General features: G+C 40.4%; 2 protein-coding genes across 8 annotated transcripts in view; one reads left to right on the top strand and one right to left on the bottom strand.

The window, feature by feature from the left end:
* The window catches only part of scn1lab (sodium channel, voltage-gated, type I like, alpha b), a 37,989-nt gene extending 26,206 nt beyond the window's left edge, over window positions 1–11,783 (bottom strand). For 2 of the 5 annotated variants that reach the window (XM_051066021.1, XM_018701710.2), the window contains exons 1-2: window positions 2,418–2,628; window positions 865–993 (exon numbers count right to left, since the gene is read on the bottom strand). In XM_051066021.1, the coding sequence (XP_050921978.1) occupies window positions 865–993; window positions 2,418–2,506 (218 nt within the window). In that variant the 5' untranslated portion in view covers window positions 2,507–2,628. Of the gene's footprint in view, window positions 1–249; window positions 342–864; window positions 994–2,417; window positions 2,629–2,850; window positions 2,970–4,630; window positions 4,951–11,691 lie in introns of those variants that run through there. The other 3 variants (XM_018701704.2, XM_018701705.2, XM_018701711.2) reach the window with 3 other exon arrangements.
* Window positions 11,784–11,981: 198 nt separating this feature from the next.
* cobll1a (cordon-bleu WH2 repeat protein-like 1a) lies at window positions 11,982–25,476 on the top strand. 3 transcript variants are annotated; one of them, XM_018701712.2, is made up of 11 exons: window positions 11,982–12,058; window positions 16,469–16,510; window positions 18,290–18,425; window positions 18,534–18,735; window positions 18,864–19,137; window positions 19,970–20,011; window positions 20,093–20,175; window positions 20,301–20,495; window positions 20,591–20,690; window positions 22,695–23,993; window positions 24,561–25,476. In XM_018701712.2, the coding sequence occupies exons 2-11, from the start codon at window positions 16,501–16,503 to the stop codon at window positions 24,566–24,568; spliced, it is 2,349 nt and encodes a 782-aa protein (XP_018557228.2). In that variant the 5' UTR covers window positions 11,982–12,058; window positions 16,469–16,500; the 3' UTR covers window positions 24,569–25,476. The 3 variants fall into 3 exon arrangements, with proteins under 3 accessions (XP_018557228.2, XP_018557231.2, XP_018557230.2); XM_018701715.2 differs by lacking the exons at window positions 11,982–12,058; window positions 16,469–16,510 and adding an exon at window positions 17,162–17,349; XM_018701714.2 differs by lacking the exons at window positions 11,982–12,058; window positions 16,469–16,510 and adding an exon at window positions 17,356–17,583.
* The last annotated feature ends 826 nt before the right edge of the window (window positions 25,477–26,302 follow it).

Here is a 26,302-nt window from a genome sequence, read left to right as displayed (position 1 = left end):
TGTAAGGGAAGGTAGGGAAGGGGGAGGAGGAGGAAGGGAGGGGGCGGGAGTTGGGTAGAGGGGCATTTCGGAAAAGGTGTGGGACACACGCACATACGCGCACGCACGCAAGTCAGGCACCCACACACATGGCATGACAAGACAAAAGGAGGGTCATGGGAAGGGGAAGGGGGAGAGGAGGGAACGGCAAACGGTCACGCACAGAGGACAAATGGCAGGAGTGCTGGCAGCAGGCGCGGGCAGCCTTACCTGGTATTACTGAGATAGTTTTCAAAGCTCGCAATACTCTGAATGTGCGCAGAGCTGAAACATTGCCTAGGTTTACAAACTCTGTTATATACCTGCAGGATCAAATGCACAGTTACCACACAGCATTGCACAGGCAGAAACCCATTACATGTGCAGACATAAACATCTGAGAAAGCATCACGAATTACATAATTAATGAATTACATAATTAAAAACAAAATGAAAATGTATTATGTGATCAGTGAGAAATCCCTCATCTCAACACATACATACAGACTAACATTCGCGATGTAACCTAATGCTCAAGGCTTTGTTTTGTAGTTTCAAGACAAGTAGCTGAAGTCATTGAGGCATGGGACAAATCTGGGCCAAAATACTCCATGCTTTAGGGCTCACATCCATTATAACAGAGTAGAGCTGAGATTTCTGGCTATGCTCTCAAAACATACACCAATAAGCTGCAGATTATCATGCCCCTCTTCATTTCTCTGTCTTCTTCTCACATTCAGTGGGACTTAATAGGCTGCTGGGCTGATTAGCATTAAAGCATTTGGCCTCTTAATCTACGCCAGATCATGTTAAGCTGATCCTAACTATGCTTGTCATAATACTTACGCCATGAGGATAACACTGAAATCCAGCCAGTTCCATGGGTCTCGGAGGAAAGAGAACTTCCCCACACAGAAGCCCCTGGCCAGGATTTTTATAAGGGACTCGAAGGTGTAAATCCCTGTGAATGTGTACCTGGTAAACAAGGTGAAGAAGAGAGGAAATGAAAACACACAGAGAGAAGTAATGATGTTGGTTAACGGCTCCACTGCTCAGAAGCAACGTGACAGGCTCACTGTGTGCACTGCAGTACTGGATTTTTAAATAACATGTATCACTGCCTCCTCTAATCTTATTAGTCTACCATTTTCTTCAAGAGCTTTCTGATAATTACATTATCTCCTGAAAATGCTGCAGTGTACAGTACTGATCTACTCTGATAGACAGAGGACCTGTGCTTTGATTTGCTTGACCAATATTTATTGAAGGCGAATACTGATGTGAAGCTGAGATCAAACTTCAGATAGCATACTATAGCAGCTGGCCTATAACCTCTTCTAGATTATTTTCTGTTCCATAATATAATGTAAGATTTGTTGCTTGGTAACATTGACAGCGCACTTGGGCAACTCCCGCACATCACTAAGTATCCTATTCTATCAAATTTGTCATTATTACTATTAACCCTTTGCTTTGTTTTTTGCTTGATTTTCACATCAGCAGAGGTACATGTTTTTACATACCATTTTACATGTCATATGTTGTTATTTCAGAGTATATTTCAGCATTCTCAGAAATTCCATCAATTGGTTTGTCAGTAGTGCTATACATGTTCTAGGTAGCTACCGCATTCATGTCATACTCGCCTTGCATTACCCAAAGTCTGTTGTCTGTGATTAAACTCAAATTGAATGGATAAGGTGTTATATTGGCATTAAATTGTATTGTACTCCTCACACAACCAACTCTGCAGTTATGCATCTGTCTTGATGACATGAATACTCTCAAGTCATTAACATGGGAATCATTTCCCATCTTTAACATCCAGTCCATATGACGTGAATGCAGCACGTCTGAAATCACTCCCTATCCATTATATAGTGAATTTACCCTCCACCAATTTATTTGAGTGTCTAAAATCTGTATAATGACATCAGAAATTTGAAAATTCAGTGAAAAAAAAGTAGCGTTCATGGTATGACTAACAATCCCATGATGCAATGTGCTATATTTTACAGATGTAAGAATTAACAATTGTGTGACATTACACCTGTGAATGACGACGACCATTCATATGTGGCTAAATCTCAGTCTCACGATAGAGTAAACTACTAAGTGACTACTATACAGGGAGAAGTGATGAGTAATGAGGAAGTGATTTCAGACAGTCAGTGTGTTAGCTGCAGGCTAATATACTGACTCACTGCTAACTCACTTCAAAGTCTGTACTTCTTTATATCCCTTAAGAGTGTAAACTGAACTGCTTTCAGGAATGTGTGTATCATATCTGTGCACTAATATTTGTAATTTGTAATTTGGTTCAAGGGATTAATCAAAAAATATATGTCAATGTAAAAATCACAATCAGCAATAAGAGAAATTTGAGGCTGAGGACTTACTCTACATTCTTGGCCCATTCCGGGGGATTACTGAGGGTCATGAAAGCACAGTTGGTCAGGATGGTGAACATGATCAACATGCTGAACATCGTATGAACTAAGTTAAGGAACACAATGGAACATTTCTGTTATCGAACATAAATCCCTGTACTTGTGTATGCTATAGAACATTTGACAAGATACACTACACTCAACAAAACAGCCAAACAGTCATAACTACCATTTCCATATCCATTACTGCTTCAAGAAATATAAAAATCCATTTTAATCTTCAACTGCTCAGCTGCTGTAAAGCTTGATGTATGTCAATATACAAAGTCTAAACCAATCATGACATTTAGACTTCAACATCAGCTAATTTAAATCCCCCTTTTGTCTGATAAACCCTTTAATCCAAATCAAGCTGTGACCATAGCAAACTCTGAAAGGATATGAGTGTACTAAAACTCTAATAGCTATCCTCCTTAGAGGGTTGAAGGGGCTTAAGAGGTACAAGGCAGGAGTGGCGTTGAAACGGAAGATTGCCTTCCCGCGATTCAATACTATGAAGGTCTGAAAGAGAAACAAAACAAAATGAATTAAAATCTTTATCATACAAAGCTTTGTGTTGTCCCTGTTCACCTTATTTGTTCAATGTGAGACATGCAGCACCCAGGGGGAGAGCTAAAACAGTGCTGTAATAGCATTTGATACAAACTGCATATGTTAGACTACATGTCTTCTCCTGTATTTACTCATCATGCCTGTTTTTGTGCATGTGTGATAAGTCATAACAGCAGACAAGGCTAAGCTGCATCCTCGCCCAGCCTCTGCACAGAGTCTGAGGTTGTTATTATAATGAAGCTAGATGAGTCCACCTCAGGCATGACATGTTTGGCACTGTAGTTCAACTGGCACAACAGTTTAGATTAACATTTAGCACCTCTGTTGGCCCATGCTTTGAAGGCTCTGACTTGGCTGAGCACATTCATGTTGAAAAATTTAACATCTCTCCTGTGGAAACACTAAATGTAGTAGATTTGTTTGAGTTTAATATTGTAAAGAATCAGCCAGTTGTTATTCAAGAAGTACTCAGATCCTTTAGCTAAATGAGGTTTCAATACAACAATGTAAAATACTTTGTTATAAGTAAATATCCATTAATTTAGGAGGATTGATTCCACTCTCATGCCTGCACACTAAATACAAAAGCTACAACCAGCAGATAGTTAGCTTAGCTTAGCATAATAACTGGAAACTCTGGAAAACAGCTAGTGTGGTGTAAAGTCTAATAAAAAAACACACCTAACCACACCTCTTACGTTTATTAATCAGTGATTATGTCTCCAAAAAACCATGTACATCTCAGTTTTTGTGCAGGTTAATCAAACAAATGGCTTTGTCTAAAGCTAACAAAAACACCCACCAACATCAAAGCTCACTAATCTGCACAAAAATGTAAAAAATATTTTACAGGAGGTTATATGTTGACATTTTTGCAGATTTGGTTTCTTTTGGAAAGAGTCAGACGAGCGTTACCCTCTGTTTCCAGTCTTCATTCTAAGCTGAGTGGCTGCTTCTGCAGCTTCATATTTAATTTGCTTATTTAATATTCTCGTCTGCTATTTAAGAAAATAAGACTTTAAGACTGCAAAGCTAAATCAATTATAACAGCACAGATTTCACTTTTCTGATCTCTAAGTTAAGATTCTAAACTGTAAGAGTAAAATATCTCACACTGAATAGAGTCACAATATTTCAAAAGAATGAAATCTGTTCAATAAGTGAATGGTAGTGACCAACATTATAAAATATTGTTTTAAATGAGCCACAGTCTACAGTACCCTCTGATAAAAACTGATCTGCCCTCACTGAAAAGATAGGAAGCTAATGTATTCAGCGGTTATCTTTCTTCAGCAGAAGTTTGTCTTACGTGGGAGGAAATTGCTACATCTGCCCATGGGGTTCCTTAAAATAGTTTATTGAGAGCATCGGGCAATTAACTTCAAGCTTTTAGAGTCTAAAAAGCTTGGACTAAGTACAGACCTGTAATGTATCAAAATTCAGTGCTTGAGTCATACATAATTGAAAGCTAAATCTCTATACATAATGCTGCTTTCAGGCCAACGGTTAAGAACAGTGTCTTCAAGGTATCCATCCACGTCAGTGTCAATATTACACCTCCACAGGATGGACTTAAAAGTACTCTTTTAATAACTTTGATAATAACTGACCTTCTGATTGCTGTAGAAGGGGTCCAAGTCCTCCAGAGGGGTGGACACCAGGTGGGGAGGGATGTCCCCATAAATGAAGGGGAGAGATTTCCCTGCCTCCAGGTCACTGTTGGGCTTTGGCCCATTTTCGTCATCGCTGTCGCTGCGGCGCTCGGCCCGCGGTCTCCGGGCCTCCTCCTCGGCGATGCGCCTCTCGATGGCGGCCAGCGACTCGGGGACGAAGGGGCGGAAGCTGTCAGGTCCGGGCGGTACAAGCAGCTGTGCCATCTTGTCATCCTGCTTCTTCAGAGGGCAGCGAGGGGCTCAGCTGGGGCAGGGAGCTGCAGTCAGAAAGGAATTGGGGGGGGGGGGATGGGACAGGAGTCAGGGCCAGGCTTCTGAAAATAGTAAATTAATTCACCTTTGGAGGTCATCTTCCTGAATCATTCTGTAAGCATGAGATGTTGGAATCCCTGCCTGGATAAATGATATTAAGGGAGGAGTCTCCCCACTCTAAAGCTTTTTTCAGACATGGAATACATTACATTGCTTCATCAAGACCAAGTTTGTGAGACATTTAAAAAACAAAGAAGGTGATTGAACAACACTTGGCTAGAAAATTACATTTATCTCTGCTCAGCCTGTATGTGAACCAACATTTTCTTTGGTTGTCTTTAAAGTATTTAATATTTTACAAAGCATACATTCAAACTAAACTTTGGTGAATAACAGACAGAGCTGGAGTTTTTCTTGAGTTCTGTTCACTGGTCAAATTTGCATAAACGATGCAAGGTGAAAATTTGCTTGGCTTTCTGTCAGAACACAGCATCAGAAGAGCTTTTGAGAGTCCTCTTAAAAGCTTTACAAGTGTTGTTTAACAATATTCCATGTTACAGAAAATCTAATGCGTAATGCTGAGACTCAAATGTAATGTTACATGAGAGGCACAAACTGGTGTATGATGCAGCCAGCAGTGTTACATAGTCCCTGTTTGAAAAGGGCTTTAGAATGAGGAGACAGTCTGACAAAAACACCCAAAACCTTCATTACTCAAATATATTTTACTTCTCATTCATTTCATCAAGCTGATAAAGTGATGGCTTTTTGATGGTGTCTTTTATGTTAATGAATGGAGCTTGGAAAGAGCCATAATGCTTGCATGATATTTGGCACCTGGTGCACAAAAGGAACTAGTATCACTGCTGGAAAACAGTGGTGAGTTGAAAAGGAAGATGTGAAGGAAGAAAATGTGAAGGCTATGTAATTGATTTTTTAAAATGTCTTTCAATGAAGTCATAATTAATGACTGTGATGAGTGTGAGGGACACTTGCAACTGCCTTGTACACTTAATTTTCTACATTTTCTCAGCAATTTTCTCATTTATCAGACAGAGAATTCCACAGCCTTGTGTATATAGTCTGAAAGTGCTCATAGAATGACAAAAACTGTGATTTTTTTTTAATTCTCTTCTATCTTGCACCAAAAATCTGTCCAAAGACTGATCAGACATGAAAAGAATTTAAAACCAGCTGATTCCCAGTTATCCAGCCATTAGCTATCCTTTGAGGGATGCAAGGGGGCAGCTAGAGCCAATCCCAGCTGACATTGGGAGAAAAACAACCATTCATGCTCACATTCACACCTACAGGCAATTTAGAGTTGCCAGTTAATCTAACCTGCAGTCTTGAACTGTGGGAGGAAGCAAGGGCACTCAGAAACCACAGGGAGAACATGCAAACTCCACATGGAAAAGGCCTGGCCAAACCAAGGCAGAAATGTTACCAGGTCTGATCTTGTCAGTTTAACGTTGTCACTTTCACATAATAGTGACTCTCAGACATTAGACATAAAGAGATGCATGGCTTAGAGGAGCTAAAAAGAAATATCACCTGAGACATGGAAATGGCCTTCATGTTTTGACCTTAGCTATCTACATTATTGGTATATAGATAGAATTTCTCCCTATATTACACTTACATTACATAATACAGAACTGCCTTTGAAAGGCTAGAGGAGAGAACACATGAAACACAGCACATTTCACACTCAAATGGTTGATAGGGTGACTAATACCAATTTGAGTGCCTTACTGTGTAACACAATAGTCTGACGTTTCCATTTGGGCTCTGATGCCTGTTTTATAACCGATGACTGATGACTAGAATTCATATCAGAAAGATGATCACAAATCACAAACCTAATGTATTGATATGCCTTAATTTTGCTTTGGAAACAAACCAACTATCTGCTAAAAGGCATTTTTATGTTTCTGAAATGAAAATCGTACTGTATGTCATGGGCAGAATGTTTTAATCAAAGAAGCAGTGAGAGGTCACAGGTAGGGTGGAGGCTTTAGAGAGGCAATGAATATGGGGTCTGACGTTAGTGACACGCCTTCAGCTGATTCACAGGGGCACAGAAATAGCCAGCAACAACTGAGGTGGACAGCATGTGAAAAAGACTCTCAGAATAGAACATAATCTGGCCACTTTTCCCCATTCCACTTCATGGAGAGAGTGGCTTTTACAGAGTCAGAGGCAGTACTTTCCTTTTAATGCTACAATTAATTGGTGGATGGCCTCAAATTAGAAAAAATTGAATGACTGAACTTTTTCCACAATAGCTTTCAGTAGAAACAAATATAGCTGACAGTAATTGTGGATTTTTTTCTTGCACTAGTCAGCAGCAATATCCAATTCCCCCTGTAAACCATCTACTGTACCACCCTTCACACCCAGAAGCCCATCTTACTCTCACAGGAAATAGAGGGAAGGCACACAAACAAGATCTTCCCAAAAAACCCTGGTGGGCCATTATCAGCGCATCCATGGTGCCTCCCAGTCTCTGCAGTCTCACAGGTGGGCCTTCTTCCTCCTGGGACACTGTACTGGCCCAGAAAACAGGAACGTCCCCTCTGGCAGAAACTCAAAAGTGATGTCTCCTTGATTCATCAGTTTTTCTTGCTTTTTCCAAATGGAAATGGAGGAACAGAGACCGCCCCAACAACCTATTTTTCTTTCTACTTTAAAAGGCAGGGGTAGAGCAAGGGGAAATTTCAGGCTATGTTGACATTCAGCCTGTGCCTAAGTATAAAGCAACTCACAGGACGTCTGGAACAGTTTTGAACTTTATGTACCAGGTCAAACACTGGCATGATGTCATACTACTACCTAAACTATTTCAAAGCCCCCTATTTCACACACCTCAATTCTTAATTTAAACAACAGAATGAAAACATTAAAAACCCAGTAACCAGGTTATCAACCATAAAATCTGCTAATAGAAAAGCTTGTTTCTACACATAAACAGCAGAAACAGTTAGACATTTGCTTTCTTGTAAAGAGTTAGATGTAAGAATTGATGCCACTTTCATGTCTGCAGGTAAATAAAAGTAAAAAGAAAAGCATTTGGTAACAGCGGGTTAGCCTTGCTTAGCATTATGAATGGAAACAGGGAAAGGTACTAGCCTGACTCTGTCCAAAGGTTAAAAAATACTCTTAGAAGCACCTCAAAAACCTCACAGTGTGTGTGTTAAATGTTGTACACTAGCTGTCTCCTGGCTTCATATTGAACAGACAAATATGAGAATGATCTCAACCTTCTCATCTCACTCTCAGCAAGAGAGCAACTACATATATTCATGGCTGCAGAGTGCGACCATTTTGGTTAAGGCATATGTGTATGTGTGCCCTGTAACCGTACTCAATCAACATCACGACCTTTAACATACAGGTCATTCAAAGTGAGGAGACCTATTGATTGTTTTTTTGTTAAGAAGAAATTCTGCAGTGTCCCTTACACCCATTCCTGGCCCCACAAAGCCCACCCAAGACCCCACATCATCAGCATGTGTATCTCATATAGATATAGATATAGCCATATCTCATTAACTCTGACCAGACAAGCACAACATCCATTATTACTGCAGTGCATTACTACTTGAAAGCCACAACAGCCAGCAAATGTGTTCTGAAGAATTCCTCAGCCATAAACTGTGAATTAATTGAAGCTTCTCCCATAGGGGCATCTCATAAAACACATCTGCTTGTGTCCCAAAGACTGCCCCGGGACCCGTGTTGTGATGTCTGGCCTGACAGCTTGTCTAGCTTGAGCTGCTTGGGTGGGTGGCAATGCGGCAGTCTGTCGAAGCCTGATCGACCTCGTAGTTCTATTATCACCTCTGGGCCCACCTATCAGCAGGGTCATCCCTGGAGTCAAATGTAACATGACAGACTGAAAACATATAGGGACAGCCAACATTTCTGCACTTATGTATGCTGGCACTAAGAGGGATCATTGTATCTATGTAATTAGAGGTAATCTGGTTCACAGATACAGCCTATGATGTTTGTATAGTATTTCTAAATCTTTTGATATTTTAAGGGTTACACTGACACAGCTCAGTCAATCTAAACCCTTTGGAAAGAGAATAATCTATGTCAGCAACTGTTCTAATGGTCACAAAACAGCCACCACTCAGCCTTCTAAATGATGACACAAAACCCTGACACAAGGCCTATGTCATGCTCCAACTCCTGTCTGTCACTGGGGTGATGTAGGGTGATCTGGCACCCTACACATGTTTCATGTTCCTAAAATAGCACTCAAATGTCACTGTGCATCGATACAGTTTTTGGTACTTTAGTACCACACTGAGTTTTTGTCCTGTCCATACTGGCTGTTAAGAGATCTCAAAAACATCTTCCACAGTTAAGGTGCAGCTACTATGAGGCCTCAGCAGTCTGATTTAGATAAATGCAGTGAGCATCCTCCTCACTTACTGTCTTTTCAGCACAAAATCCCCTCTTTGTGTTACTGTTCCTCCACCACAGTTCAGCAAAGAAGTACAGTCTGTGGAAGCAAAAATGTCAAAAAATTACAGAATTTAATACTAACAAGACTGCAACTGTGAACAATACAAATATGATAACAGGAAACTTCATTTCAGCTTTAACTGAACAATGAAACATTTTTGCATGACCAGTATAGTGAGGAGGAACAATTACAGCAGTAAAAACTGCTTTAATGTGTTCATATGAGCTTGTGGGTGTTGTTTTAAGACAGACTTGAAAAACTGTGACCTGTCCTGTCATGTACACAATATGTCTTCATCTCCACAACAGCTATCTCCCCTTAAAGTGCTCCTAAATGAAACAATAGCTCTCTTTTTCCGTGGACAGATGTTTCACTATCTATGATGCTAAAGAAAGAGGGCAGCTGCTTCAGAAAACAAACAAATGGAAACCTAGCTCAGTATCAGACATTTTGAAAAGACCTCACAACAATACAGCATCTCTCTGGAGTGTTTTCCGACATACGACATTTGCTCTCTGCTTGCTAAATCTACCTCAGTTGTTCAAATTTCATCTGAATTGCTGAAATGTCATCTGACATGGTGTCAAAAGGGCGCTGCTGTCCATGGTGCTTAAAGAGGAGCACTGAAATAACGGTCGCCTGGGAAAACAGACAATAAATAGAAACCTACCTGTTAACTGAGACATTTTAAATGTGTCTGACGACAGTTAGAACATGTCTGCACCATTCGCATACATTTGTCTACAGCGAGTTTATTGTGACCTTAAAGCACTTTGAGAACGTTTTACCTGTAAAAGGCTAATGGTATGATACTCTACATTTTGGGGCTGCTATATTGATTTTCTTGAGAACTAACGGCGACAGAAAAGGTCTGACATGACAGTAAATGCATGGTAGAAGCTTCTGGAGCTAATTAGAAATCAGAAATAAAAAGACAGCGGGTGTCAGACGATACCTTAATTGTCGCGGTTTCAAAAAGAGCCGAGGGGGCCGCAGCAGCTGTCGCCATGTTGATGATGTCTCCGCGTTATCCCCCGGACTCTGAAATCGACACTTTTCGCATTATACTGACCACTGACGAGAGCTCGTCGAATTAGCCGCGGCCATCATGTTTTCTCCCCTCTAGATACACCACCAGCCGCGCGACGACTCCCAGGAGCAAAAAAATATCAAGAAAGGCGACGGCACGTACACATACGCCGGTGAGCCACCGACTGAGGTTGATGCTTTTAATCGCTTCAGCTGCAGCAGCCACCCATCTACATCCCCTGGAAACCAGTGATGCACAACCTGGGGTCCGGGTGCCACCTGGGGTCCTTGAACTGTGATTGAAATGGCTCCAAGCAAATCCAGGAGTGCTTCAGTTAATTTTTTCTGCGGTCATTGTTTTCTCCACATGCCCCATTGTATTAGCGTAATGCAGTTAAATACTAAACCATCAACAAGTGTCCTAATCTAAATCTAATCATATATATTCAACCATAAGTGTATTTTGGGGCTCTGTGATGTAACAGGTTCACACCATCAACCCCTGAATGGGTCTCAATGAGTCTGGGCGTGTCCTTGCCAGATGTGTGTCTATGCTTGTAATCAATCCCCTATATAGACAGCAACTGGTTTACCAAAAATAGAAATAGACCTTTGTTATTTCCTGTAACCTCGGCCGGTGACTTATTTATGAAGACACTTCAGAGTTTTTCCTTTTTAAACCACACATATAATGAATAGTTAACATTTCACACCAAAAGGGCCTATAGCTATGAGGACTATTCCCTCCCCGTATGTCGGGGGATGCTAATATTTGAAACGTATTTTGTTTGTCACGACGTGGAGGTTATTTTCGTTCATTTCATTTGTTTGGAAATGAAGGAAAATGTGCACCTCATCCTCTCACAGTCTATAACTGGGCTGAAATATGCCAGTTTAAAACACCTTCAGTGAAATAGCAGTTTTTATTAAATGAATACCACATTTCGGCGTAGTTAAAACGATATACTGAATGGGGGGGGGGGGGCTTTTAAAAAATACATCACACTGTGGTTTTGTCTGCCTATCACGCGCGCATTATATCGACGATAAAATATGAGATTTTTAAAAATCCTCAATACGTTAACCTGTCAGTTGCGTCAGTTTCCAACAAAAGACATCAAAATACCAATGATATCTTGTCTCAGCAAATATGTTCAGCCTTAAGTCCGAATAACCTTCAATAAAAGTAAACTGTCACGTCAAAGAAGCTGAGAGACCCAAAGATCTGGATACTCACCACCATTACGGTGCCCAGCAGGTGGGGACCTTGAAGGTAGATCCCATATCCGAAAGAATAATCCTTTATTTAAGCGGATAGCCTGTCAATTTGAGATTTAAACCTTTGCCTCTTTTACAGAGAAATCCCGTTCGACGGTTGATGGATTAAATGAGCGCTCCTTTGATTTTTTTTTTTTTTTTTTTTTTTTTTTTTTTTTAGCCGCCTTTGCTTGCTATGGAGAAATCAATCCGCGCTTCCGGTTGGTTAGGCATCACAGGCTGGGAATGAATGTCCTTAAAGCTGTGACTGTCGCAAGATGGCCTGAGTGTACACTTCTAGAAAAAATCAGTCACAGGGGAAGAAAAGCATGAGCAACCTGTTGTTGGTAAGAAGACAACCATCAGTGATATGAAAGTCGTTTTATTTTAAAGTAAACTGCAAGGCAGACAGGGTTAATTAATACTTAATGTAATTCATATTTAATTCAGTGCGCATATTCGTTTTATTTTGGTAGCTTCTTGCTCTATGCTAATTACTACCTTAGGGTTATCATCCAGCATATTTATCAGAAAACCACCTCTTATTCAGTTTCATTTGCAAATTGCCTATTTTCTATGACCTACGTAGCTATATTACATTTGTTTAGTTAAAGAGAATGCATGCTTTTTTCCAGGCTTGAATATATATAACGGAAATAAAGCTCAAGTTAAAGGCGATTATATTACACTTCTAGAAATTGCCAACACTTGTCAACACAAAAGCCTCTGTCAAAAGTTAGACTTTGTCTTGCCATCTTCACTAACTGTAGTTAATAACATAATATAGTTTATTATAATATGTTACATGTATGTTGATACAAATAAAACTCCTCTCCTAAGTTGCCATTATGGCATATTTATGATGTCAGAAAGACTGAACATCAGATTTTGTTTACTTATTTCTCTCTCTTTTTTTAATTTACATAATTTCAAATTAATATTCTACTGATGTTGTATCTGAAATGGGGATGGAGACTGAGGTGTCTTCTTCAGGTGTTTTCACGTGGAGACCACATTGGGGTGCAGATGTCAGTGCACAGAGCTCCCTCTGCACTTTCCTTGTGAATTCATGCCACATGCTGGCCAGTTGCCTAAATTACACTCAAACTGGATTACATAATGCCTACATTATGAGTAAAGTTTGCTCCCTTCTGTACCTGCGAGTGAAATGGAGCTCCCTGTGAACCTGCTGCAGTCACAGTGGTATATGTAAAACATAAAGGCAGACAAACTGTGAGCATGATAAGAATTGATTACAGATTTGTGTGATTTGAATAGATAGGTAAACTCCATTTGGGAAATGAAAATGAGGATAAACTCTGTCCCTCGAAGAGTCACAGTCAGCAGAGGTGGACACACCCTTGAGCTCAATGTAGCATGTCAGTCTCACATGGGCGCAGACAGTTTCACTTCAAAATGTGAACATCATTGACAACACATTTTAACACACTTTTACGAACATGACCTAGCAACATTTATTTTATCTCAGCATTTGCCCAATCATTCCCTGCTGCTAATGAGTCCACGAATGCCTGTTGTTTATCTTTTTTAACACCAAGACTCCATCTCCTCTTTGCTCACAGCAATATTAAGGTTTATGAGCAGCGTTGAGTGCTTAGTGGACTTTTTGAGTTTTGCCTCTATCACAGATCTGCCCTGACATTCTGACTTTGGGTGCATGTATGTAGACTGACAGGATCTGCAGATGTTAAATGGGGACTAGAAAAACTAAGAGCATTTTTAGGGAAATTATGTTAAATGTATATGTTAATTCACAGGTGACAATTGTGTGTGTGTAAATTTATGATATTTATGATCTATAGTTCAGCATCCACTGTTATGGCAGCAAAGGGCAGCATTCCTGAGACAAGAACTGATTTTTGGTGGCTAAAACCACATTCTGTATTAACTTTATTTTATTATGGAGACTAGCAATGTAAATGCAATGCTGTCAAGCACAGTTCTCTATCACTGAAAACAAACAGCAATTCTCAAGGACAGAACTTTAGGGCCACATTTCCTTTTGTTAGATATATGAAAGCATTATAATGTAAATAGCATTCACATTTCACTGTGCTCCCATTTCTAAAATCAAACGTACACCCTTGACCATGATAGAAATATCAAATATAGAGGCTAAAGAGGTCTGTAGAATTTTACAAAAGACTTTAATTATACATAACACTATAAAAAAAATGGTCCTTGTAATGCACAGTGGCAGATGAAACCTTGAAACATTCATCCAAACAAATTTGACTGTGTCAGCAGTTAGATAATAAGTTAGATAATATCTATTTACTAGCTATTTATGGTTTAATTCAAATATAAAATACTGTTAACAATGCACGGAGAGCTCCCATGTAAACAGTGTTTCCTTGGTTATTTTCCACCACTGTGAATGAGTTCACAGTTGTCCATCTTGGCAGCTGCCTGTGACTTTGCTGCATGTTTCATTAGGAGCGGAGTGATGAATTTAGGAGCCTTGTTCAGAGTGTGGGATGTCAGAATTAGGTTGTAGCAGTTGCTCAGGGGAAGGCTTTCATTTGTATAATAGTCCAAATTAACTCTGTGTCTGCTTGCTAGATGCCTGTCTCACATTAAGTCTGCAAAAACAAAGACAGATCACTGGAGTTTGCATGCTAGTACACACATTTTGATACTTTCTATAAATGTTTAGATAAAAAAAAAAAAAAAAAAAAAACAGAACATAGATTGAGAGGTACACATTCTGTACACTGCTGGATAAAGACTTCCTGAGTTTACATTTATCTATTCAAGAATAGAGTTTACATAAGCCTACAGATGAATGTTAACATTGAATGTTGAGTACAGGATAACAGTAGGAAATGAAATCATATTGTTGCCATTTTGATTTCCTTTGACAGGAAAAAAATAACTTGTCTGTATCACGGCACTTATTTAACACATGTAGCTGGTCCAGGATGGAATGTATGCTGTAGGCCTGAGGTAGATCTATCTCTGTCCTCAAGTGGGTGCATTTAAGACCGCGAGATAGAAACAAACTGACAGTTTAACACCTTCTCCCTGTTTATCTAACAGGAGTTAAAGCACTGTGCATGTGTGTGCCGTGGCCCTCCTCCATTTCATAACATGATAAAGTGATGATACAGAGCAACAGACTGGATGGTGTGACTAACAGGCTCTCTGTTCATCTGTTAGTCATCTAAAGAAGTTCATTAACCTAGACAGTCACACAATGATCTGTTTACCGCAGCCAACTACTGTAGAAGTCCATTGAGTCTCCACTGACAGACTTCACAATGAGATTACAAGATTACAGTCGGCGTGGACATGTGTTCCCTGTGCTTAATTTGATTAAAACTCCCACTTAACTGCCTGTTACTGCTCACCTACTATATGCAGATGAATCAAGAGCTTTGTATGATACTACACAGCAGTCTGCCTCACACATAAGCTTCTGTGATTCATTAATGTGTTACCTAAGGGGCTTTTGACTAACTACACATAATCTTGATATATAAGAGCCAGGGAATCATTCTCTGAATCAAAACTGTGGGTAAATAACTTCCTATAATAACTCCACCCTACCAACAGTACAAGTAAGTACTATATAATATATCATGTGTGATACTACATGTGTCAATAGTGGGAGACTTGATATGTGGGAATATTAGATTATATCTAATAATTTGAGTCTATAAATGTGATATTTTCAAACAAAAAGCACAAAATAGGTTCCTGAAGTAGTTTTACACATTTTCCCTGAATTACAACCTTTTGGTAAGATGCTTTCTTTAAACTACAGAGTTGCAAAGATGAGGCTAACTTCATTGTCAATAAATCTAAAATTAGCTAACTGAATAATCTAACTAGACTAAGAGTCTCCAGCCATGCTAGCAGCTCTGTGAGGCTGTAGAAACTAATACCAACATGCTAATGTGCTCCCAATGTCCCAGTGCTGACGTTTAGCTTTTTTTTTTTAACATGCTCACCGTCTTAATTTAGTGTTAACATGCAAACCTTTTCTAATTAGCACTAAACGCAACATAATCCAAAATTCTAGACCAATTACAATTTTAACTTAACACTAAAAGAATGGCTAAAGATAAAAACACATTCAGAATACACTAGGCTTAAGTTATATTGTGTATGCTAGAGGCTACGTTTAATGATTGTGTCCATTAACTGTATGTTCAGTTAATGAACTGCAGCTGCAGCTGTGGCTACTTCTTCTCACTTAGAGATGTACTGTGAAGACCTTAACAGCCCTCAGAGATCTGACATGTTTCATTCAGCTCGGTTACACTGCTGTGACATAATTTACAAAGTAAAGAGTTTACATTGCAGGATTAGTTGGAGGACAAGCTCAGTTTGTCTGCGTGCTATACAATATGATCAGCAATAATTTAGCCAGATCCTATAGAGAGGATCAGTAGCTTATGTGGATTAGAGGCCTTTTCACAAATTGACTGGTATACTCTTTTAACATTTATGTGGTTGGGGGAAAAGCTTTCACTTTGCAGACTGGTTCACCAGGTTACAACATTCATGCCCATTCAGATACCATCCCTGTCTACTATCACCACCCACAAAGCATACACACAGCACACACACACACACACACACACACACACACACACACACACACATGCAAAGTGAGATCACATGACTGGGCAGGGCCTGTAGGTGTGGTAGGCTTGTCTGCTAAACAGGGATTGCAAGGGAGAGATCCCTCGCTTCCTCAACCTCTCTCCTCCCACCCTTTAATAATACAGAGGGGAAAGCTGAAAGAGAATGGGAACCATCTATGGACACAGGTAAGTGCAAAATACAATAGGCTATAGATGCATACTGTATTCAATTAAGTGTCTCTGAATATGGGAGCATGGAGAGACGCAGGCTTTTAAAAGCACTAATCCCTCTTACTCAAGAAACAGTGTAAGCTTATTTGGAACTCATTACTGCTTGAACAACATGGCTGAGGGCAGACAGGGACTGAATGCATGTTGTTCTGTGAGAGTTTCTAAGATACTTTTTATGGTTTCATCATGGTGTTAATCTAATGGATGTCAACTACACAGCAGGCTCAGTTTCTCTAAGGCATTACACTGAAGATTATTTAGCTCTTTGTACAAATGGACCAATGATCTGTTGTTATGTACGTTTGGAAGAAATTATGTATGCATTTAATACTTTTATTTAATTTATGTTATCTAGATCTATTAAGGGTTAAGAATAGGAACAAGTTCGTGAGGAAATAAAGTACACAAGTTATCTAACAGTCAATGTAGGCCTGAAAGATAGGCCTGTCTAATGTTGTATATTAAATTCATTAATTATTTTTAAATGTAGTCCGGATATAATGAGTTTGAACTACACTTAGTATCACAGTATTTAAATATATATAAATCGACAAGTGACGATATTGTTGAATTTTAGTTTAATTCACTACTGTACTCGGTCACCTCTGCGAACGCGCACGTGTCAGTGTCCGCGCGCTGAGGGAGCAGTGGCACGCGCGTGTTGAGCAGATATATACACAGCTGTCTAGTTGGCACGCTCTGGTGAACACCTAGCTTAAAATACACCGAGGGCGTTGACTTTAATCAAACTGTTTATAGAGGCAGTTCCTAAGCGGTGGAAAAGAACCAGCAAGGTCAGAGGTGAAGACAGAGAGAGTGGTTAAATACCTTGAAGGAGGCGACGAGTTTCCTTAATTTACCTTCACAGTGTCGGCTCTCGCTGGAAGTTGCTAGAAATGTTGATGTTGCGTAGTTGTAATTCTGTTTTCAGCGACATTTTGGATACATGTTTGTAATTTTCCCGTAGAAATTGCTAAGTTGTTTGATTTGAATGCTCGTGTTTCACGTTTGATGAAGAAGCTTTTCAGGTAAATTTGTCGCAATATTTCTTTGCCTGCTGAGTTTGGCTTTTTATAGACTAGAGTGAATGAATGTATCAGCTCGCCTATAGCACTGAAGCTAAGTTTAAAGGTTTATCTGTGCCAATGCTAAAAACCAAAGAAGTAGCTCTCAGTTTTACTGATATAGCTTTGAATAAACTTAAACCTGTGTTCAGCAGAGCACCAGTGCTGAGTAGATGAAGAGTCTGACTTACTGTACACTGAATTAGAGAATAAATCAATCACTCACTTAGTCAATGGAATTTGCAAATGTGAATATTTGTTTCTATGGTAGTAAACTGAATGTTTAGATTGTTAGTTGGACAGGACAGTTTGAATATGTCAGTTCTGCTGGGTATTTTACACTATTTTCTGACATTTTATAGAGCAAATAAGTAATTGATTAATTGAGGAAATAATCTGCAGATTAACTGATAATGAAAATAATCATTAGCTGCAGCCTCTTAGGTGTATGTGCAGTATGAGAGTGAGAGTCAGGCCCTCAAAATGAATCTCTGAAATGTTTTAGAGCAGCTGTAAGACATTTCATACTGACAGGAGGGAACTGTTGTACTTCTCTGACTGTATGCTGTTCCTGAAACAATGTATTCACCAGCTGAGATTCTCTTAGACTTCATTTTGAGTATATGAGAGTTAAAAACAATGAATTACTGAAATATTTGTTACCTCTCAGAAGGTTTACCTGACACTGGAGACAGCATCAGATCTTGGGTGGAGATGGATGAACAGGTGAATCCACTGGAGAGAGACCACTCCCTGTCTGTGGTTCTGCCTGGGGGACTGGAGAAGAATGCCACTGTGCATGGAAGGTAGGCCATTTTTGAAAAATAAATTTGGACCAGTAAGATCCTTAACCAATTTCATAACATTGCAGCATCATAAGATTAAGGCTTCATTTCATTTTCTTGTCCTTCTAGTAAACCAGTGATGGACTTACTGGTGACCCTTTGTGCAAGTTACCACCTGAATCCATCTGACTACACTGTCGAAGTTCTCTCACCCAACAAGAATAACATCAGCTTCAAACCAAACTCTCCTATTGGCTTACTAGAGGCTGAGAAGATTGTGCTGAAGCCCAAAGGAGTGGAGGAAAAGATCAGGAGGCCGTACATGCCAGAGGTGAATCCTTTAGTCATATACTTCACTGTAGTGTTATCTGTAGGCTGATTACACAGTATATAAGTAAGTGAAGTTTCATTTCTCTATACTTACATTACATGAACTAAGTAGAAAAGGTCTCTTTGCAGGCAACTGTACGTCTGTTGATCAACTACAATAAGTCCCATAAGGCGGTGGTGCGAGTGAATCCCAGAATGCCCCTTGAGATACTGCTGCCAGTAGTGTGTGACAAGTGTGAGTTTCAAGTAGAATCGACCTTGTTGTTGAGAGACTCTCAGTCTAAAGAGCCGCTGGACCTGAGCAAGACCTTAAATGAGCACGGACTAAGGGAAGTGTTTGCCAAAGATACAGCCTGTAAGGAGCCTGCTGACCATCAGCACCAACCCAGGACACCTGAAGCAGGTATGCTATTTTGATACCCTATGCACTGTATGTCCAATTGAATAGTTACATATAGATTTATATTGCTGCCCTTATTGTATTCACAAATGACAGTACATTGACAGAGCTTTTGGAAACATACAGTGCTTTTCATGCTTTACACATAATTGTATTTGATACATTTGCTATCTGGCATTTTGTAGCAGAGTTTGCAGCTTTGTTAGACTGACCCCATGATTTCAGTGCACTGCAAAGAAAAGCTCATGCAAATAAAACCCAATCAAATGAACAAAACATCCTCACCAATTAGAGTCACATTCATGTATGCATCTTAACAACACACACAGCAGACTCTTCATGTTTCCTGGTGAATTTGCTTCTCAGTTTGTTTGTACTTTCTTTGCTGTGATCTTTTCTCAGTGTTGTGCAGATATTTTCCTAATTTGTTGATCTAGTTGCAGTGTTTTGAGCTCTCCAGGCCACAGTACTTCAATCGACACTAATGAAATTCCTGCAGGCTGCTATCATAGTCCTCCCCCCAGTGCTCTTTGAATTGAACTCTGGGATATGCATGAAGAAAATGTGCTGCTTAAACCACAGCATACTCATGTGTCTGTCAGGACAGGTTTCAGAACAATTACTATACACTTTACTTTGATACTTTAATGGCACCACAAGGTGTCAGTGTATCAGTTTGTAAATTCCAGACTTTTGTCCTTTACAGTGTCACTTTGGTATTTTTGGTGGTCTAGAATGTTTCAAAGATGACATGTATCTGTTCTGACTGTAAAATCTGATGTAATCCCTCTATGTTGGGAAATACAACAATGGCATTGTTTTCTCTCTGAAACAGCTGTCACACCAACAGAGGTCATCTCAGTACCTGCACTACAAGGTAACACACAAACACATTCATGCATGGTCTCAGTATTATCCACCCCTCCTGTTACTGATGAAGTCATTGTACGTTATGCAGACTTGCCAAAGAAGGAGAAGAAACAGAAGGAGAACACAGGATTCCTCAGCTTATTCAGAAGAAGGAAGAAAAAACCTCAAGTGGTAGTGTTGACAGCTTGTAGGAGATGATGATGATGTTAACAACTATCCTGTTTGCAGTGGCTTTACTTGAATAGGCTCCTACAGTACCACAGCATGTATGATTACATCTTTTTTCCTCTCCATAGGAAGGAGCAGTGAGTGCTCCAACGTCTCCTGAACACAGTAAACAAATGGCAGTCAGTATGGATGTGCAGGGCGTTTCATCTTGTAACAAGCTGGTGGCAGATATGCCCAAGAAGAGGCGTGCCCCCCAGCCACCCATGGGTGTATCACAGAGTGTCCCTAACAACCTCAGCACTTGTCATCTGAGAGAGCCACAGGTAGGTTGATAGTAGGGAGGCAGGGAGGAAAGTCATCTCCATCTTCTTCTGCTGCACTCAGGAAATCCCTCAATAATGTCATGGTCTCTCTGTAGAGGTCTGCAGAATCCACCTTAAGGAGCACCAAGAGGAGGGCCCCACCCCCTCCCTGTGCAAACACACACCAGGAGCTGCAGGCAGACACACAAGTTAAAGGTAAAAAAAAAAGTTAAAGGGATAAAGTCCCATCACGCAATAGTCAAATGGGTTCATATTGGCTGTTCAAATACTGCCTGATCCCAGAGGCAAACTCTCAGTTTATTTTGCCATCTAGTGGTGATTGTTGAGGCAGCATCATTGAAATAGCAGCAGAGAAGAAATTTGCTCACAGAATAATCCCAATTGACCTTTTACAGTATTTCAGTGGAAATCAAATGGGTTTAGAGTGGGGTGAATTCTTGTATCTACCAAATCCTTATGGCTTCAGTCAGTGCCACACGAGGTCAAGAGCGATTGAAGTTAAATCAAGATTAAAATGTCAAAGTGAATACCATCAAATAGCAGATTTAGCAGTTAAATCCAGCACAAAATGCGGCTTTTATCAGTCCGAACAATTTAACCCTGTTCGGGGCAATTAAAGTGACCCAGAGTCTTGTTCATAGAACATATTGGCTTCAGTCTGTTCCAAGATAAATCCCTCTATTGTCCAAGCTTTCATTCCCCTGCATTAGTCTGTCTGATATGCTTCTCCCGCCTGGATTCAGGTTCTCTCTGTGCATGGCTCCTTTTCACTGATCTGCTTTCATAGACTTGAATGGACAATGGTCATTCTGTTATTAGACATAGGTTATTAGGGAGCTGTAATTATGTGAGTAATTCTTCAGTGTGTAAGTGGTTGGCACAGTTTAAAAGAAGTAAAAGTTTCTCTCTCCTGTCAGTGTTGTAATTACCAGACTAAAGCCTTCAGCAGTGTCAGTGTTTCGGCTCACTCCCTTGTTTTCTTTTAGTCGTGATAGTGCAACACTCTGCTGAGTCGGTGTCAATTTCAGGCTGACAAACAACTCCCAGCTAGAGCTGATGACCATTAAACACACTCCTGGTCCTCCTACACCTGTGTAATCAAGGTCAAAATCAAACTTCCATATAATACAGTGACAGTGAGAGTTTCACACTGATCAAACTGTTTTTGTTCAGTATGAAACTTAACTGTGAAGGTCTCAGGGTCATTTTTTTGATTATGAAATGTTAACACTGAAGATCGGTGCCCTAAAGCCAAGCTCTCTCTGCTCCCTGCTTACAGACTCTGTGTTACCTGAAGGGGGTGATTGAGGGCTGCTGCTGTCTCCTTTTCCGCTCCTCCTTCCATCATCCCTATTCCTCCTCTCCGTCCTCCTCCTGCATTGGCCTCTTCTTCCTCATTCCCATCTTAGTGGCTTTTATGGATGTCTGTCACTGTGACCTGCTGCACTTCAGTGTTATTTATTTCTCCTGTTTTTAGGTCGTCTGCTTATTCTGCTCCTGTATTTTTGTGAATCTTCTGTAATTTTCTTTCTGTTAAGTTTCAGTCCTTTTTTATAGGTTATTCTTTTAATTGGTTAGATTTTGTAGACTAATTGTCGTGCCTTTAATTCAAAACATAAGCTACACCAACATTAGTATTTGGTAAGTCAGTCATCTATAAGCAATTATTATTTCTCTCGGTGCCCTTGTGAAATGATAAATGTTCTCTTCATCATAGTCATGTTTTTATGTTATATACTCATTCCCTCCTCTGTCATATAGTAATTCCTATTGTATATTTATGTTTATGTTCTCTTTAATCTTAATTACATTTAACCAAAAACTGCAATATGATACAAGTTTATATGCAGGATTTTTCATAATTATTCAGCATTTGTCTTTTTCCAATAAAATTATGAATACTTAATTTACCTTTAACAGTTGTTTTCATATTAAAAATGTGTTTATGTCTCTGAACATTTGACTAATGGTTCAGGTAAGAAAAGAGATGAAGTGATACCGAGAGGCACTGGTTCATCTCTGGGATATTTACATGATAAATATCTTTTAAAAATGACAAAAGAACAGTTGCATTTTATGAGTGTGCTGTGCAGAACTTCCATTGGAAATGCAGCAATTTTTTTCTGACATTTTTTATAATAATAATTAATAATCATTCAGATGAAAAAACTGTTTCCATTTTACCTCCTGTCTCTCCAGGGACTGTAAACTCTCTCAACACTTTGGAGGAGCTGAGAGAAAATGATGAGTCAGACTCTCTAAACCTATCACTATCCTCCTCTTCATCACCACAGCCGTCACAAACATGGTCGTTCTCAACCTCCTCACGTCCGTCATTTGATCCACATCTGCCTTCATTTCGGGGGAAGGACTTATCTGACGCCCGCTGTGCTCTTGCCAAGGTCCTGACATCCTCTGTTTCCAAAGGAACACTGGTCAAGCGTTTGAGGAATTCTGCCACCTTCCCAAAATTTTACAATGGATCCTCTTTTATGTCCATGACTCAGGAGGGTTCAGATAATGGGGCTTTCTGTGCTGAACTTGAGTCTGTTCTTAAGTCTAACCTCCCCACTGAGTCTGAGTGGGAGGATCCTCTACAGAGGAAGGGACTGACCACTTTCAAAGTGGTTCCCACAATGAAACAGAAGTTGCATGACCCAGAACTCACTCTGGATGTCCCAGACCAGTGCCAGGCAACAGTAGAACATAACCCTGAGAGGGAAGCTTCTCCTGAGGCTCAGAATAATCCAACTGAGACAGAGGAGGATCCACATACCCCTGACAGATCAGACACTGAAACCCCTTTGAGTGAAGCTTCTCCTGAGGCTCAGAATAATCCAACTGAGACAGCACAGCACTGCACAGTTTCACCTCCTCCTGAGGTTTTGAATGAAGGGGAGAAAGAAGAGGAGGATGAAGCTGAGGTCACAGTTGAGGTGACTGCAGCTGTGGTGTCAGACCACAGTGATGAAGAACTTACCACTGATGGTCAGATCCACTCAGAAAGTCACAGCCCCACTGGACAGTCTGTAAGTACAGACATGGACCTGTGTGGCTCACACACTGATGAGACAGAAGTCGAACAGGAAGTGGTACAAGAAGAAGAGGAAGAAGAAGAGGAGGAGGAGGACAGTTTCCCTCCGCCTCCTCCACCTGTCTTCTTTACTGAAGACATAGAAGTCGTGGAAGACGGGCAAGAAGATACTACCCCTTCTTCTCTGCCATCCTCCCAACCAGGAAGTCCTACCTGCAACGGGCAGACCAACGCAATCAGCAACGACCATCAAGACGAGTCTACGTCAGCCATGTGTGACCAGCCTGCTGCTGCACCAACGCCTCTGGACAAGATGAGAGCAGCTCCATCCAGATTTGCGCAGGCAGTGGCAATGGCTGTGCAGAGGTCTCGCCTCCAGAGTCAAGAGAAGACTTTCAGCCCACAGGCCCATAATGGTCCACACAGTACACTCCCTTCACCACCCAGGTCTACATATCAGTATGGTGAGTACCACTGACCAGTTACTCTTTTTACTATAGGTGATGGGCCCTGCATTCACACACAATCTCCTGCTACACTGTTGGTTATTTTACACGACCTCTGCGCTGTTGGTGCTGTTTGGAGTGGTTTGAACTGGGTGGGGCTCAGCTGGAAAAGGATGACATCATGCATTTCTGTGCACCAATCAGAGTTGAGCAGAATTTGAATGAGAATATAATGACAGCTCCTCAGTTGTTTGCTTAGGTTGCCACCACTGTCAATCAAATCTGATCAAACCACATCCACACAGCCCTGATGAAACACATTAGCTGAGGTTTTGACCCTTAAACTATGAACAAATAAAACTGCGTGTGTCTAAAATCACTCATTTGTTCAGTCATTCACCACTCACTGTATAACAGGAGTTTACCTCAGTGAGCAGTACATTTAGATTCTGGCAGATATGAAACAGTATATTTCTGAGCATTTGATGTCTGACTGGACATGACTGTGTCAGTGTTTGCCTGAGGCCCCTTTAATTCCTGCCTATAGAAGAAAGACGTGATGTAAATATTTCTCTTCTGCTGAAGGTGCCTGACTGACTTCCTCACACATCCTTGAAAGGAGTGGGATCACAGCTGACTGAGGACACCACACGCAGCATGTGACCTCCAAATAACACGAGAAGCAACTGACTGGGTTTTTGCAAAAATATTTTTCTTTTTTGTCCCTTTGACACCATGTTGTCTCATTTTATTTTTGGCTTTATGTTCACAGGTTGAATATAAACATTTTCTGTTGTGGTGAGGGCCAAATGTACAGGACATGAGTTGTTGAAGTGGACAACGTCCTGTTTTTTCTTTACTTCCTTTTAAAATTTCATTCAGGATGTGCCAAGGCGGACATAACGCTGATGTTGGAGCTTTATTTTGGCAGGGTGTAAAACAAAAGCAGTGATGTAATTGCAATTATCGGCTTATTCTATGTTTGTGCCGCAATTTATTTTCCCCCTCGGGATGTACATTTTTTATGCTTTCACATATGAAGAATGCAGTAAAACTCATGAACTCTACTTCAGACTGGTTTGCTTTTCAGTCACCAGGTGGCAGAAGAGTGTTATTTTTAAATGAATAGAGTATCCATTGGTGAGGTCTTTTTCATCAAATGAATTCTGATGGATGTATCAGTGACAAATTTTGTATGATTTAAAAAGAAATAATAGTAACTTTTGTTTTCTTTTCACTCAGGAGCCATGAATTAAACTATAAAAAACATTAGTCTAACATACAGATTCCCTAAGTGTCTTTTCCTGAAAGCTCTCTGTCCAAGAATCTATATCAATTTGAAGGACGTTTCCAGAATAAAAAAACACATTCAATATTTAATGGGGACATGAGAATTTCCTGCATTTCCAGAAACTAAATAAAAAAATATCCTTGTTGGAAGCATCAGTTTTATGCCAAGCATTTCAACACCTTCCTGAATAAACTCAGTCCACTTTGCTCACATGCTCACACTGTTATGTCTTTAACGGACCTATACCTCAGGGCAATACTGCATAGCTATACTTGGGTGCCAAAAGAATCCACACTACTATACGTATTGATCCAGCCCTGGCCTTGGAGGAACAGCAAGGAGCTATGCGAGGTAGAGACCTAGCCAGAACCGCCTGTGGCTAAACCTCCTTGTTTGCCAGGCCTGGACTGAGTGGGCTCGCTTCAAGACTTTCCATCTCTCTCTCTCTAACATTCCTTGCTCTACCTGTGGAGAGAGGGAGAGAGAGAGAAGGAGAGTGGAGGACGGGTTGCTGGTGGATGATGGGAGGTGACCGTTGACCCTGTCGTGTTTCTGCGGCGCTCCCCCCAGAGGGGGCGCCCGGCCCTCAAGGGCACAGCCGTGTCACACTGCCGTTGTCATGGAGAATGCCATTACCGCCCCTAAGGGAGAGAGCCACATCTAACGTTTAAAAAAAAAAAAAGTCTGGAAAAAGAAACACACACACACATGCTGGATAGAAGCTCTTTTCCTGCCCAAAGCAATGATATCCAATGTAAGTGACAACTCTGGCATTATCCTTTTTTAGCAGTGAAAGGTTGAATTTCAACCTGAGCAGCAATGTTCATGATTATGCAGACACAAGAAAGCTGGATTTATAATGCAGTATAACATTATGTCATGTACATTTATGATCCAGCACATGGCGTAGAATGCTATCAGCACCAATGAACCTTTGAACAACAACAGACATCTACACAAAGAGGTTTTGTTGATTATTGTCTCTGGAGACGAGCTGCAGAATGACATGAACAAACAGGGTATTCGAAATCCTGGA

The sequence above is a fragment of the Lates calcarifer genome, linkage group LG7_2 (assembly GCF_001640805.2).
Source record: "Lates calcarifer isolate ASB-BC8 linkage group LG7_2, TLL_Latcal_v3, whole genome shotgun sequence".
Taxonomy (NCBI): domain Eukaryota; kingdom Metazoa; phylum Chordata; class Actinopteri; family Centropomidae; genus Lates; species Lates calcarifer.
The sequence above is the reverse complement of the archived record's forward strand: the minus strand, read 5'-3'. Positions and strand labels throughout refer to the sequence as shown.